The sequence below is a fragment of the Pocillopora damicornis genome, chromosome 6, assembly GCF_964200805.1.
Source record: "Pocillopora damicornis chromosome 6, jaPocDami1.2, whole genome shotgun sequence".
NCBI classification, from domain to species: Eukaryota; Metazoa; Cnidaria; class Anthozoa; order Scleractinia; family Pocilloporidae; genus Pocillopora; species Pocillopora damicornis.
In genome coordinates this window covers 6202801-6218428 of record NC_142675.1, presented here as the reverse complement: position 1 = coordinate 6218428, position 15628 = coordinate 6202801, and the positions used below count along the sequence as shown (strand labels likewise).

Sequence of the window (15628 nt, the reverse complement as noted above, 5' to 3'; positions counted from 1 at the left end):
AGAGAACTAAGGAATAACTGGTTTTTTGTTCGGTCCGCCTATTTTAGTAACTTAACTGGGCGCCCACAAAGCCAACAACGACATAGACAGAGAGTGTGCTCCTTACGCTTTACACGGGCCAATTCTTTCGTTGGCCACGATGCCCGAGATTGATGAATAAACTTAAAAGCGCAACGAGTGGAAACAGTGTGTAAATATACATACATTGTCCATTTTTATTTTTGATTATTGTTTAATCAAGGAATAAAATTGTATTGGATTGTTATCCATATCAGACGGCTCAGATGCGCTTCAATTAGAAAGGTTGCTGAGCGAAAATAGCAATCTAGTCAAATAACTGTGAGGCAAAGGATTAATATCATTATTTATTGCACAGCTGGCAGCGACTGTGGGCAATATGAAGCGAATCCTGTGTTCCCGACAGGGCAAGATGGGCCCATCTTGCCTGCTCGGGATTACCAACTTTGACCCCGCGCATGAAAAACATTGCGTGCAGCGGACTTACAAATTTCGTAAATTTTGTATAATGTCGGTGATGAAGTCGCAGAAAGCGGCAGAAAACAGTCAAAACAAAGAAAAACAAACGACCATCGTGGGTTCATTGTGCTACAAACACAGTTGGCCTCTTTCGAATCTAGAAATTATCAAGTCATTCTTGATTCTTATTGAAGCGAAATCTCTTTGTTATACAATACATCTTTCATTGACCAAGTCTGTTCGGTCAAGATGGCTGGATATTAGCCTTGTTCTTTCATTGCGTTATGGACCCCAACTCTATCTAGGTTTATAAAAGCGCAAAAGAAGAACTCAACCAAGATCAAGCTATCTTGACTGCACAAGCTTGGTCAACAACCCATATACGTTAGACTTAAAGTGAAAAATGCGAATGGCCCATCAGTGCATGCAATCAATATCCAATAGCGTATGACATAAGTTGACGTAATGACCCAATAACTGCAACGGATGTTGCACATATCATTTCGAGTTCAAGTCTGTCTAGTTTCCGAGCCCCTCGTCCGTGTGGTTTTCTCTTTTGCAAACTCAGAGAGAAGTGTCTTTACTTGCAGATTGTTTGAAAAATGTATATTAAGACAATTATTGAATTCGGTTTCGCAGGATGTCGTGAAATACCAAACCTCGTGTCTGAGTTATCTGCCGAAACCGAAGGTAACACAGGCCTTGGCTTTGATAATTCATGACTGATCTTGCTCAGCCTAACCCAATAATTGCCTAATAATTACTGACCCTCTTAAAATCCTATTGTTCTCTCTCAGCATTATATCGGCGATTTCAGCCTGAGAAAGTATTCATATTCAGTCAAGTCCAACTGTCTGAGGAAAACGGTGGCGGTCCTTTTTGGTAGCAGGGAAATTATCAGGGGTAATCCTAAACGCGCTAAAACGTTCAATATTGCAGTGGGCTGGCTGCACTGCAATATTTTTAATAATGCAGCCTGCTTCCAGCAATATTTTTAATATTGCTGCATGACTGTGGTAGTTACTTCGTTACTTTTCCACTCAGTAATTTTTGAAAATTCGCGAATGTCCGCGCATAATTTATGATGAAGATCTGAAGTTAAAAAGTAAATGAATACACCATGAGAAGTACCATTCCAGGAGACGTACAGACGAAAACATTTTACAGTTTATTTAGGGCACATCTGACAATGACAGCCATTCTCACTTGTAAGAAATAACAATTTTCGTACTGTGAGTACTAATTACAACTGACTGATTATAATCTTCGCTCTGGTTTTCGTCTAAGACCTTTTCGCTTAACCCCTGTAACCCTGTTTCTTCCCTTTGTCCATCATATTTTTGCTCAACATCATTGTTAAACAGTTTTTCATTTTTTTCCTTGACGTCTATTTCTGCCCTCTTAGGAGTCGCTCCCTGCAAGATTTCACTTGCTTTCCTTTTAAGTGTTGATGAGGTACACTTATACTCCCTAACCCCATCACATGATCGGTGACCAGTGGTTTCTACAATAACTTGTTCTGGCACACCACCTTCGTACAATCGTGTGGCGCAACTTCGTCGAAGGGCAACGGCAGCGGCATTTTCCGACTTCTGGCTCTGCGTTATGAAAATGGCAGATTCGTCTTCCGAAGAATCCTCCATCAAGCTTCAAAACAGTAGCAACTCTTTGCCTTCCAACAAACAACTCAAATAACCAAGTGCATTGCGTTAATATACAATGCAAATTACGTTTGCATGAAATTCAATCACACACCTGAAAGATGTGGAAAGTTACATAATCTTTACAAGGATTTAACAATGACTAAATTCCGGGAAATGAAAAGGGTTATGTAATTTGTATAACTACTAGACAATACGTGCTAATTGCATTGTTGGAGAGAGAAAATAGTAGGAATTCATGAGAGTCAATGATTATATCATCTTTGCAAGTAGTTAACAATGGCTGAATTGGGGAATGAAAAAGGATTATGCAATTTGTATTATTACTGGACAATGCTTGCCAGTTGCATTGTTGGTGTACCAAAACATCAATATGAAGGGGCGACTGAAATCGTCGATGTAATGCAGAGAGAGAACAATAGGATTTTATGAGGGTCAATAATTATAATAGTTAATTACTTCGGTTCGCAGCATTATTTTAATTCTGTTCAATTGATACACACTGTTTATCAAATTTGTCCGTGGGCCACGGACAAAGTTGCCCTCTATGAACAATTTCCAGACAGCTCAGCAGGGTTGTATTAGTATCAGAGACAGAGACTTGAAATTAGAAATTTTAAAACTGGTAGACGTTCTGTTGAGACCGTTTGTCAGAGGGGACAAAATAGTAAATGCGATGATAAATATGGAAACAAAAGCGCAGAGCGCAGGCGAATTCTATGAAAGGCTTCTCATACCTCAGTATGCCGCAGAGTTTAGCTTCACTGTTATCCCTCAATTAATATTTTAACAACCTGGCCCAGTTTTTCGATAATTGTTTTGTAAATTTAGTAAACAGCAAATTACATCGTTCAGAGCAATTTTCACCACGGTGTCAAAAATAATCCGTGATTGCTTTGGTTATACTTTACTCTGCTCTGTGACTGGTTCAGAAAACTCGCACCATCTTCTCGACTAATCAGATGCAAAACTGAAAACAATCGCGACTTAATGCTCATTCGCGATTTTCCGCGCTTTAAGTAGTTTGCTTATTTCTGCTTTAAGTTATAATTGGCTAATGACAATGTTAAACTTTTTTCCTGACCGGTCGGTGGGATTATTATGGTTTTTTAGTGTTATTAACTGAGTTGAAAATGTAAATTGGCCACTGTAAAGAGTTTAAAGGCTGACGTTTCGAGCGTTTGCCCTTCGTCAGAGCGATTGACGAAGGGCTAACGCTCGAAACGTCAGCCTCCAAACTCTTTACGGTGGCAAATTTACGTTCTCAACTCAGTTAATAACACTAAAATGCCCTGTAATACTCTCCCACCGACGCAGCACCACAGTTTCTTTACAAACTTACCCCCTTTATTACTATGGTTTTGCTTTTTTGGGTACTCAATTGAAAACTGCTTTATATTCCTACAAAGCGATCTTAACCAACGCTACTACCGAAAGGGATGTACAAAGCCAAGGCTCCTAAATAGGTTCTGATCCTGATTCTGAAGCAGACTCAAAGCCACGGAAATTGAAATTTCGTAATGTTTGGTACTTCTTGTTTTTGTCTTCTGTTGTTGTCGCGAAATTGACGGCTTCGTGGTCGACAATGGATGGAAGAGTTATAATTTATCTTTTGTGCCGTTCTAAAATACGATAGATAGGCCATCCTGATCTACTATGATTAAACTTCGCTTGAATACGTGTGTCAGAAGCAGTTTTTAAAACCATGTTCAACCTATATTATTCAAGAGCAAGGTTTTTGTGTACAGAACTGTTAAGGTCCGTGTTTTCGCTTTCCTCTACTTCTTCTACAGATGCATGAGCTTTCCTTATGATTTTTAACTCAGTGGTAGCACATCGAAATGATTCCGTAGTTGGTGACACTGACAGATACTATCTAATCATTCAACAAGCCCAATTCAAAATTTTATTCACTACTTTCAATTCAAGTCTAAGGTAGAGTCTCCAAACTATAAATCCCCTGGCAATGACTATGACCCGTTCATCTCCTCACGCTCGACTTCGCCGACGAAGTGCGTGACATCTACATCAAAGAATTCTACTGATGGCGTAGCTAAAAGACAAGAACCATTTGGGCCGGAAACATTCCTGGCGTTCCTTCAAACATACTAACTGTTTTTCGTCTCGTAAAAATTCTTAGGAAGTTTTAGGGGTCTGTCTCCTGCTTGAGAATTTTGTGAGGTGGTGGAGCTATGGTAGTGTGTTTCGTTTGAGGTGGTGTAGCCATGACCATCGGGGAGCATTTAGTTCGTTCACGGAGTCGCTCCATTATCTTTTGCAGTGTATGGATGCATCCCTGGCTACCACATGGACGCTGAAGTCGATTCATGATCCTGATCCCTTTCTTACCTAAGAAGAGCATTTTTGAATATGAAAGCGATCTTCGCAGTAATGAACAATACTCAAATAGTGGTGAAAAGAAGGCCTGAAAAAAAAATTCAGGCCCGTACGGGATTTGAACCCATGACCTTTGCGATACCAGTGCAGTGCTCTATCAACTGAGCTAACAAGCCAACTGGGAGCTGGTCAATGTGTTGGTTCCAAATAAACCCGTGAAGTGGTGAATAAGAGCATTTTTATAAATTATCTCCTTTTCCCACCTATCTTAAGTAACTATACCTGTTACCACTTACCCTCCTTTATCTTTCCAATGTACTTGTACCTATTGCTCTGTCTTAGGATTGAATCGAAGTTACTCTTGGTTGTGTTTGTGACAGTGGGCGGATTCTTCCATGTCCTGTTTGCAGAGGTGAAGTAAATCTGCGCAAAATTATTGGCGTTATCCACCAAAGCAACTTGTACCTTGTAGTTAGAGTTTCTTTGCGTTGGGAATTGATATTCATAGAGGCGCCGGGATTTTCCAACATTGCAAAGTCCATTTCCATGTGAATGCACGTTGTCTTTCTTTTCTGTCGTAACTGAAAAAAAAGGATACAGCAAGAACGCTGATTCATCGCATCAACATCATCTTCAGCATCATCAGCATCGTCCCTTTCGGACTTTAAATTCAAACTCCTTAAGAAACATGCATCTGAACTTTGGGAATGGAGCTTGTAATAGTAAACGAGTTTGCTTAATATTTCCGGTCAAAGTTATCTGATGAACCTCTTGGCCAAGACAAAACGCCGCACCATTTGAACTACGAACTTTTCTTGAGAAGAAATTTTTCCCATTTTAAATAGAGAAACATTATTCTTAAGAAGGGGAAGTGGGGGAAAGATTCGAATTATAAACGGGTTTTTCGATTACAAAGTTGATGTAAAAATGGAACGAAAAGTACGGACCAAATTTTTGAAAGATAATTTGAAAGAGCTACATACAAATAGAGAGCAGCACTTCAACAAAACTGTTGAACCTTACCTCAGCTCACCTGCTTGTATTTTAAGAAAATGACCAATCAGAGAATCGCACACCGTGTTCTGCGACACGATCATTTAATCATGAGATAATAAAATAATGTAGCTTCTGATAGTTCAAATAAAACGCCAGGTGATAAAAAAAAAATTAGTTCTGAGACTCAACGAAGAGTCAATTGGTGCGTCCGCAGTCGCATTTTGTGCAAAGCCGAAGACATTTCTGAAATGCTAGGTTAGTCTTTGGAACCTGAAAGCAGAGTCAGCTTAAGGTGGTTCATGGTGCAATATTCGCCTTTATTCTAATTCAGGGAATTAGAACACGATGTAATGTTGAAAAAGTTGGAGACTGACGTGCTTCCCTTCCTTTGCTTAGCTGTAACACGGGGCAGTACGGTTATCTTCTTCTGGGAATGGATTTCATGAGATTAAAAAGCCTGGAGATGTTTGAAAACTTAAGCTTACCTCTACATTCCAGGCAGCACTTCCCAGGGGGTTTAAAAGTGTCGTTGCAATTGAGAGTCGGACATGTAACACGCTTACAATCGACTAATTTAGAGTTCTGTGAAAAGAGACTTAAAAGGTTAAATACTCTCATTGAACGTAGATACACTCAGTATAGTTGATATACTGCTGTTCAGTTTGTTTTTCCACATTCTTTGGTTCGTTAGAGGTAAGGCCTCGACTTTACCATAAGCTTTCGTGCCGTGACTTTGCACCACGTGACGTTTAGAGGCCAATAGTATTGCGCGAAAATTAGTGGGTGGGTTATAATGTCAGATAGTCAAGCGTTCGAAGCAGAGTGTTTCTGGGAAAAGGAACAGTTTGGAGTTAAAAAAGGATCTTCATGTATCGGAACCACCCCGCGTCCGAGATATGTACAAACATTAAAAACGCACTGTGTCATTTGAAAACTTACATTGCAGAAGCAGGAGATGCAATTTGAAAATGCACCAAGAGTTGGTGGAAAAAATGAAGTATTGTGAGCAATCGTTAATCCTCCCCACTTACAGTCAGCAGGGGGCTTTGGTATTCCTGGCTCTGTCAACAAACCAATATGATAAATGAATAAACAAATGGAAGACAACTAAATAAATGAATAATCAATTGATTAAGATGAGAAGATGAATAAATATTTTACACTGAAAAAACCATTTGGGGTAAATTTGATGAACTTGAACATCTGCGTCTTATGATGAGCAGATAATGAGACCTTGTGGCGGGTACGCAACCTACTTTAAATACTACTAATACGATAATATAACTCAGTCAGGACCGAGCTAAAGAAACAAACGACCTATTGGGGCAGCTAAGACTGATGAATGAGTACCGGGGTATGGTGGACGTTCTCATTGAGTTGTGGAGGGGAGGGGAGGGGTCGGAGCGTTCCGTGTAAAGACTCACAAAGACTCTCGCAACTGTTATTTTGAGTTACCCATAGTTCATTTTTCCACCGAATGATTTGAAGTTCTAAGTGATAAAGATCCTTGCCACGCTGGAAGGGTATGAAACAATGCATTACCTGATAATGAAAATCCAGGTTGATTTTCGCCAACTTATACCGTGCAAACCGTCGAAAGGTTGAGAGTGATATCGGCGCTGATAGTTTGCGCAAATTTTTTTTTTTTAAATTTGAGCTTTTAAATCTTTCGTAAAAGATGAAATAATTGGAAGCACTTTCTAATTTCAACTGTACGACTCATTTTTTCCGGTCCAGGAAGTCAAAAGTTAGAAAAAGTCCACCACATGTTAGCATTTAAATACTGTATCACTATAATGAGCAAACGAACGAGTAAGAGGTTTCCCAATAAGAATACGAGACCTTGTAATTTAATGAATTAAGCACGTCCGACTTACTAACTTATCAACTCCTCTGAATTTAATGCGTTGTTTTAGCGTTGCATCGAGACAACCTCGAGTTGACCTGGAACTCAACATCGAATACTGACTAATGCATTGATGTATAAATTACTGATATTTTTGATCTAGACTAACATTTCAGTAGCCGCTATGGGCCTCACAACATACTTCTCGCTTCTCTTTTTGGTTTTGAATTTATACCCCAGTGATAAGATAGCATTGCTTCTCGGAGAGAGAGGTTGCGTTACTCATTGTCGCTTGGTTCGTGTGAAAAATTTACCTTTTCTACCTTTCCTTCTTCTGGACCAATTTTTGAAGTCGACGATAATCGAATTGCGATTGTGCACTATAAGGAAGTTAATGTATTTCGCAGGGGTTAGCATTATTTTTACTTTACCATTATTTTACTTTATTGAATCGAAGTAAGATATTAGCAGTATAAGCATATGAAGAGTTAACTAACATTAAGCGAGCTGAGGATGAAATTATTTTGGTTAGTAAGAGCAAAGGTATTGCGGATGCAAAATAATAGTCAAAATAGAGACCCTGGTTGGGGTTGGTTGGAACAAAAATTTTCAAAGCCATACTGGGAAACAAAATAACGCTTTCAGTAAGTCACATACAGTGTATATGAATTGAAAGTTGCCTCAAGCAACATGTAGAAAGCATTGATAGTCTCGTGAAATATACCCGAGAATTGGAAATAGATGAAAATAGAAGGAAAAGAAAATTTATGATTTCAGTCATAAACCAACTTACACTTGCATCACAAAGGGAAGGATTTTCTAGTCGGGAATTTTCCAATTATACCGAACAAAGTACATTTGATGGGTAACATCATCACAAAAAGGAAAGTGTCACCATCTTTAATCATAAGAGGGCCACGACGAAATGAAAGAATTCATATTTATTTGAAATATCATTTTTTCCTGACTTCTTTCAAGAAAGGTAAATTTCCCCCGACTCAAAGTGAAATTCCCTGACTTTTCCCTGACCTGCTGCAGCAATGCAATGCGTTGCCCAAATGTGGAACTCCTACCTCTCCGTCTTAGCAGACTTCCGATACTTCCTGAGGGTTTGGAAGATATTTTCCTTTTCACTTTAACGGAGTTAGCTGAAATCAATTAGCCACAAAGCAAGGAGAAGCAAATCAAGGCTGAATTAGCCCGCATTAGCTTAGCAGCTTAAAATGTTTCTTCTAAATTTACACTAGTATTACCATTAGAAAAGTGAACAGCATTACTTGATTACGGTTATTAGCTGACGAGAAACTGATAAAGGTTAAAAGCTATGGGCTGCGGTGGAAAGGTGACTCTGGCTAATGTAATAACTGACTAATAATGAAGTAAACAGAGAAAAATTTTTTAAATTTCTCATTCAATTGGCCATCCACAGAATGATTTGAGCGCCTGTAAGGCAATGTGCACACTTTTTTTTTTTGACATTGCAATAAGTCAATTTACGGGTCCTCCATGTGTAACTGGATAGTGTGCAATAATTTTCGTGCGCTCGTTTCCTCCCTTCACGGTTATCTGATCTCGTTAACAACTTGATCGTATAACTGCTGACTAGATGGTACTTAAAATGTTTCCTTACTACCACGTGTCTCTGCTTGCATTCTTATATCGTGGCGAGTTTGTTGTTTCCCTCAATCAATGAACAGCTTAGATAAGTACGACGATCTTTCGCTCTTCAGCGAGTGGCCAATAATTATTTACTGCATAATTTTGATAAAAATCAACTGAGAAAATCGATCGGAAGGAAAGTAAGATATACAGTTTAAGATGGATGGAAACGATGCAAACCACGACCTTAAAAACAACGACTCCACCTCTATATTTTTCAAATCATTTTTCGAAGCTGTGATTGGTATGGAAATTTTGACATTCTTGTTTTCGAATGCCAAATAAACATCATAAAAAGCTTATAGTAACTTATTTGTTATAGTGTCGTTATATTAAAAAGAAAAAGCTACTTCTGGTGAGGGTTTCTGCACAGCGCACACGAGACAGCGATACTTCTTAGACCGTCTTGATTGCGAGAAATATATGGACAGTTAAGTTACTTACCGGCTTTTTGTAACAGGGATACTTTTCTGAAGAAACTGTGATGCCTTTGTCGGTGGGGGTATACGAAGGTAATTTGGTTTTGTCAACTGAGCTGATAATGTGAGTGGTTATCGTAAAGAGATTCTAAAGCTGATGTTATGAATCACTCTGACGAAGGGCTAACGCTTGAAACGTAAGCCTTAGAATCTCTCTGCAGTGGCCAATTCACATTGCCAGCTCAGTTGATTAAGCAAAGTTCTCTAAATTATTGGTGACGGGGAATCCGTCGTGAAATTTCTCATTTTTGGTTGAGGTTTAACTGGAGATCGGAGCAGTGGACTTTCTGAGTGATTAAAGCCTCAAAAGGTCTTAAATCACATGCTTTTTTTTTTTTTTTTTTTTTTTTTTTTCATAAAACCCAAATATGAAAAGTGATCACATGAATCACACGAGGGTTGCAATATGAAATGTCTTGGGCTTTGCCCTATGGTGAACTTTCAGCGTTGAATGCACGAGAGAAAAGTCCAATTACCTCACTCCATTGATCTGATATCTTTGGGTCAGGAGCGTTGGTGGATTCTCAAATATTTTTGGTTCTCCTTGCCGAGATGAAACATTACTACTGGTCGCTTCAAACATAGAAAATCGATATGATTTACGGCTGTAAGGAACCCATAGGTTTGTAAGACCTCAACGGAACTTTTTTGTTCAACAAACAATTTCAAGCATCCTTCTTACAAGATGTGACTCGTAATTCTCTCTTCAAGCTGCTACTCATTTTAAATTGGTGCTGAAAAAATTTTGAATCGTGCGTCGAATGATTTCCGGGATTTTCTTCGCTTTACTTCAAGATTAGTCCAAAAAACTCGGGTCATCTTCTCAAAAAATTAGATTCAAAACTGAAGCCAATCACGCCTTGGTCACGCGCTCCAATCAGTTTCTTTGCTTTTACATTGAGTTCTGTTTGGCTCCTGGTTGTATATTTCTTTCCTCTGATTTGATACCTTTGATTTGGTTTTGATGACACTCAATGGAAATGCTTTTTTTGTTAAGTCAGCACAATTTTCCCAATAAGTTTGAGTTTTATTATCATCAATTCACCGATGGTGTATCAGTATCGAGAAGAAAAGTGACCTGTTTATCAATTCTGAGAATTGAAGGGTTAAAATAAAAATACCTGGACAGGAATAGCAACACTCCCCTGGTTTCGGCTGAGGATTTCTACAGGTTAACGCAGGACAGACGGTCTTATTGCAATTTACTGAAGAGTTCTGAGGAGAAAGGTGAAACAAAAAAAAAATTGAGGCCTTGTAGCAACCTTGTTTCGCTTTATATGGTCAACATATAGATCTCGGCCTTTCCTTCTTTGAACTCGCTCAATACTACCATTTTGCTTTCTCTATAGTTGACAGTGGTGAAATATTTTAACTGAAAGGAAAGAAACGTCTTTTTTATAACTTCTGGTAATTCCTTTGAAGTTATGAAACAAGCCTACAATGCAAATACCTGACAACTGCATGTGATGCAGGGGTGACGATCATTTGTCTGGGGCCATTCTGGGTGCCAGGTTTCCTCGTGATTGTAATATCTATTCATCATATCACACCCTGAAAAGAGAACATTTAAATTTTAACGGCAGGCTCTTAATTCGATAAAAAGCAAAGAGAAAGTAACATAACTCGATCGTAATAATCTCACTAATAAAAAAAAACAGTTAAAACAAGAACAAAAACAATATCAAAAACTCTAAAGGTATGCTTCATTGATTTTTCTTATAAAAAACTTCATTTGTATTGTTTAACTACTTATTTTATCTGGGAAAAAGTGTGAAACAACCCAGACGTATACGTATTGATTAGGAAGTGGTTTGTACAACATCAAATTTCATGTGGAGTAGTTTTAGGGGAACGTGAATGGTGGGACTATGTGAACGATCGCCTGGTCTGGGATGGATAACTGAACTTGGTGTCAAATGGGGGGCTAGGTTTGTTATTAGTTTTCGTCTTTTCTCTAAGGGTTTTTTTCCTAGTTCTCCGGTTTCCTCCTACTAAATGACGCTTAAAATTGCAATTGAACCTGGAAACATTAAACGAAAATCTTTTTATTTCTTTACTTTTGCATTCTTTCTTCTGTTAATTTTCAATTTCTTCTTCCATTCATTAAATTTCTTTCCTATAAATTTCTTTGGAGAAAATACTGTTTTATTGATTTCCTGCCGACCCAAACAAACAAAAAGTAGACTGAACATACCCATGGGAGACCGAAGAGTCTGCAAGTGGTCTGAAACGACAATAGAAGAGAGAAAGGTTACTTAAACATTCCTTCTAAAAGCAGCTCAATTTCAAAGAGAAAGGAAAAAAGATGTTTAAAACTTGTTGGGACGTGTTTGTTGTATGGGAAGTTTTTTCCGAATTCACCGTGTCGAAAGTGTCATCCTTTCTCTTCCAAGAGTGACTAATGGACTGTCACTCTTCGCTGCACCCACCCCCTCTTGCAGAAAAGTGATAAGGAAAAAGTATTGAGCGTGATGCTGCAGCATGGCTGATGTAGGTAAACCCCTCAGCAAAAATCGATAATAATAAAATTTCGACTTAACGCGTGGAAGTAATAACCAGCTCAGCCAATTACAACTCAAAGATATTGTAATTTTTTTTCCGAATGAATTTCTTCTGCAATGAGAGTGGCAAGTGAAAAGCTTAATACGTTCTAAACACGGTTTACAAAGACTGGCTTCCCTTTTCTAAGCCTTCTGAAACTGGAAATTCTTGTGTATTTTTTTGCGGTAGCTCACCCTCAAAACTACCCTAACAGTACACAGACTCAACTTCCGAACTGCAAATTCCTAAAATCTGATCTAGTTATAACTTGATCGATTAATTTCGCCATTAGATATGAACAATATTTAAACATGAATATATAAAATGGTCTGTTATCCCCACGAGGAAGCTCATTAAGACACTTTGGGGCTTATGACTATGAGTATTTTGTCCACATCCGTCACGGTTTGCGTCAAGACAGTCATACGGTTGACTTGAATGCATTATACCTGCACAAACAGGACAACAAGATCCTTGTCCAGCTGTTTGATTCTGACAGGTAAGGACTGGGCAAGTTCTGATGGCGCAGGTGACATATCCGTCCTGCAATTGTACACAAGAAAATCAAAAGAGAAACAAGCAATAAAAGAAAATATTTATTCATGTTTGCATGCTTTTTTTTTATAAAAATGTTGCCAAATAGAGCCCTAAATGGTGCTGTTTTCCGAGCCTCTTTTGACCTTATCAGACAATATATCACATGAATAAAGGGGGTGAATTTCTAAAGAAACTGTGGTGCTTGTCGGTGGCAAAGTATAACAGGGTAATTTAGTATTATCGATTGAGCTGATAACGTAAATTGGCCACCGTAAAGATTTTCAAAGCTGACGTTTCGAACGTTGGCCCTTCGACAGAGCCAATGACAAAGACAATATCATCCTGGGTGGATCTTAAGCCCACGAAACTATGGTATGAGATCCCATCCATCTTTGGCAAATGCCACAACAGGCCTTTAAAAGAAAACACTGCACTACACTTGACGAAATTTTAAGCGAAGGAAATTTCCACATCAGCATGTCACAAATCATTTGAAAAGTTAAATGAAAAATAGTATGAAAGACGTTGCACGTAATAATCCTTGCATGTTTCTCAAGAAACAATCCTGAGAATGTAATAAACAATCCCTATCCCTTATCCCAATCCCACATTTGTATGTGGTATGTGGCGCACGCGCAGTTAATAATGATGCGTAGCATATAAGTAGCAACTCCTTTTTTCCTTGTCCCTGCACGTTTTTCACATCTTATCATTTACTTACGATGTTATAATCTTTGACGGACAAGTCCAATGAAACAATGTGCAATGTGCGACACAACCGAATAATAAAGATTTCTTTTTTATAGTTAGCCAAACGTACAGACCACTGCAGGAAAACGTCAAAATGCCTCTCGATGGTATAAATATTAGATTTGAAGAAATCCATACAGTCAAAAATTATTCACCGAAGTGGACGTGGCTAGCCACCGACACTGAGGTGTATGTTTGTTCTAGTATACACTAAAAGAGCGAGATAACAGAGCTTAAAAAGATGATTTTAAATTATTCATTCCTGCAACAATTACAATATTTTCGGGCGCAAATCCCGAGCGAGTTGCTCGAAGGCGAATACCAAAGGATACTCGAAGTTTGTGTGGCCAATCAGAGCATACCTTCAGCGCTAGCCACTCTTTTGGCATATACTAACTGTTATCGCCACTCGTTTATAAGAACTGATATTGCTCACCGTACAGCTACACTCTTTACACTGTTTATCATTCGGTAGAATCTTGGAATCGTCTTTCCACACCACACCGTGATTCCATGAAACATTTTTATAAGTACAACTCCTCTGTTGCTCCTTTGTCGAAGGAAGGGCTAAAAAGAAAATAAACAATAAGCCAGACTCACATGGCCTTTTTTAAGAACTAGTCATTCAATTTCCCTTTTTGCCGATATAAGAAAAACGATTTTCTTCTCCAGAACAAAGTTCTATTTCGGTGATTGACGCAGACACATACGTACACGTTATATGACTCAGAGAGGAACATGCGTGGAATTTCTGGAAATTTTCAGCAAGCCACATCTATTGATTTTATTCCTTTTTTAACTTTTTTATCTTTGCATTTCACTTACTCAAGTAACATGTTCACATACCTGGATTCGATTGCGTCCTACATTGCGAACAGTCTATTATCGCCAACGAACCATCGTCTGACTATAAAGGAAGGTAACAGCAAGGAGTACATGGGTACAAAAAATTTAGACAGCACCTGCAGAACCATCTTTTTTCCGGTAAGGTCACTAATATTGTTTCATTACGTCACATTCAGAAACTAAAGAAATTTGTCCTGTTTGCAAGTTACATTCCAGCTAATAGGAACGTCTTAAATAAAAGTATTTTCAAACTCTTGTTTCTCCGAAGATAGAAGTTTATTTGTCTTATTCGAAGGACGCAAAAGATCCCTATATAAGTTTTGTCTCTGACTTAAAAATGCTCAAGAAAGATATCTTCACCATCTTTACCAATAAGATGCACATTTTCAGTGAGTACCGTTTGTAAAATTTGCTATCTAGCAATGAAGATCACTTATTCTTACGATAAATCTTAAACGTCGGTGATCATTTGAATGAGGAGCCAAAGGGTCCGCGCGATACGAAGAGCGTTGAACTAAGGATTAAATTAACTATAAACAATCAAAGTGACCCTACGTTGGGCCTGCAGATGTATTAAATATAATTAACCCAATCCCTTGGAATATAGAAGCAATTGCACTAAAAAGTAATGATCCTGCGGTTCCAAGAAACAGAATTAAACCGTCATGCCCGCAAAAGTCTTCCCCAATAAATCCACCAAACTGATCAAAATGATTTCTGTTGATTCATCGCCTTTTACGTACTTTTCGCAGCGACATGGGATACCTACCAATTTGCAGGCACATTTTATGCACCGGAAGTAACCACTTGGCAACAGGAAAGGATTCCAAGTGTCTCCTAAGTTGTAGTGAACACCGTTGAAATCACATCGTTTAGGAGGATCTGAAAGTGGTGAGAACAAAATCAGTAAAAATAGTGCCTTCTTCGACAATCTTATCGGCTGGTCTCGAAGGCATCTGGAAGGTAATTTTCCTTCAATCTCAATGACACAAACACGTTCCTGTGTAGAGTGGGGGAATCGATCAATGGTGGTGATGGGGGGAGGGGGGGGGAAAGAGAGAAAACAAGACCTCTGGGGGCAGGGGTAGGACAAATCCCATGCAAGTATAAACGTGTGCTATCTCAATTATGTTAGGAGATCAACATCTAAAATTTTAAGCGCAAACTCTGCAGGTTTTCATTTTGGCATAAGATTTTTGGTTTCGTTAAATTATTGGAGAGAAGTTTTTTGCTTTGAAAAGCTTCATAACTATTACCTCGAGCATCCCGACGAAAAATTTAGCCTTTTTCATTTTCCAAATAGATATGCTAGTTTACCGTCCTAGGTTGAACACATTTGCTTTATAGATGTTTCACCACAACAAAAAACACAAATATGTAGCGAAAATTTTGCTAATTCTACATGCAATTTGACTATTAAGATTCATCATTTAATGTATGTTTACTTAAAATCTATAACACAGCGACAACTAGCAGTCAAACAATAACTTACAAGAAAT

General features: G+C 38.4%; 1 protein-coding gene across 16 annotated transcripts in view; it reads right to left on the bottom strand.

Annotated features, from left to right (window-relative positions):
- Nucleotides 1-4030: 4030 nt before the first annotated feature.
- Nucleotides 4031-15628, bottom strand: part of LOC113676576 (chordin-like protein 1) — a 54086-nt gene continuing 42488 nt past the window's right edge. For 9 of the 16 annotated variants that reach the window (XM_027193244.2, XM_089210444.1, XM_089210450.1 and 6 more), the window contains 11 exons: nucleotides 14899-15011; nucleotides 14130-14190; nucleotides 13720-13850; nucleotides 12446-12539; nucleotides 11650-11679; nucleotides 10906-11006; nucleotides 10577-10670; nucleotides 6411-6532; nucleotides 5957-6053; nucleotides 4772-5056; nucleotides 4031-4487 (listed from right to left, as the gene is read on the bottom strand). In XM_027193244.2, coding sequence (XP_027049045.2) covers nucleotides 4285-4487; nucleotides 4772-5056; nucleotides 5957-6053; nucleotides 6411-6532; nucleotides 10577-10670; nucleotides 10906-11006; nucleotides 11650-11679; nucleotides 12446-12539; nucleotides 13720-13850; nucleotides 14130-14190; nucleotides 14899-15011 — 1331 coding nt within the window. In that variant the 3' untranslated portion in view covers nucleotides 4031-4284. Of the gene's footprint in view, nucleotides 4488-4771; nucleotides 5057-5956; nucleotides 6054-6410; nucleotides 6533-7631; nucleotides 7698-8390; nucleotides 8466-10576; nucleotides 10671-10905; nucleotides 11007-11649; nucleotides 11680-12445; nucleotides 12540-13719; nucleotides 13851-14129; nucleotides 14191-14898; nucleotides 15012-15628 lie in introns of all 16 variants that reach the window. The other 7 variants (XM_089210438.1, XM_089210443.1, XM_089210439.1 and 4 more) reach the window with 2 other exon arrangements.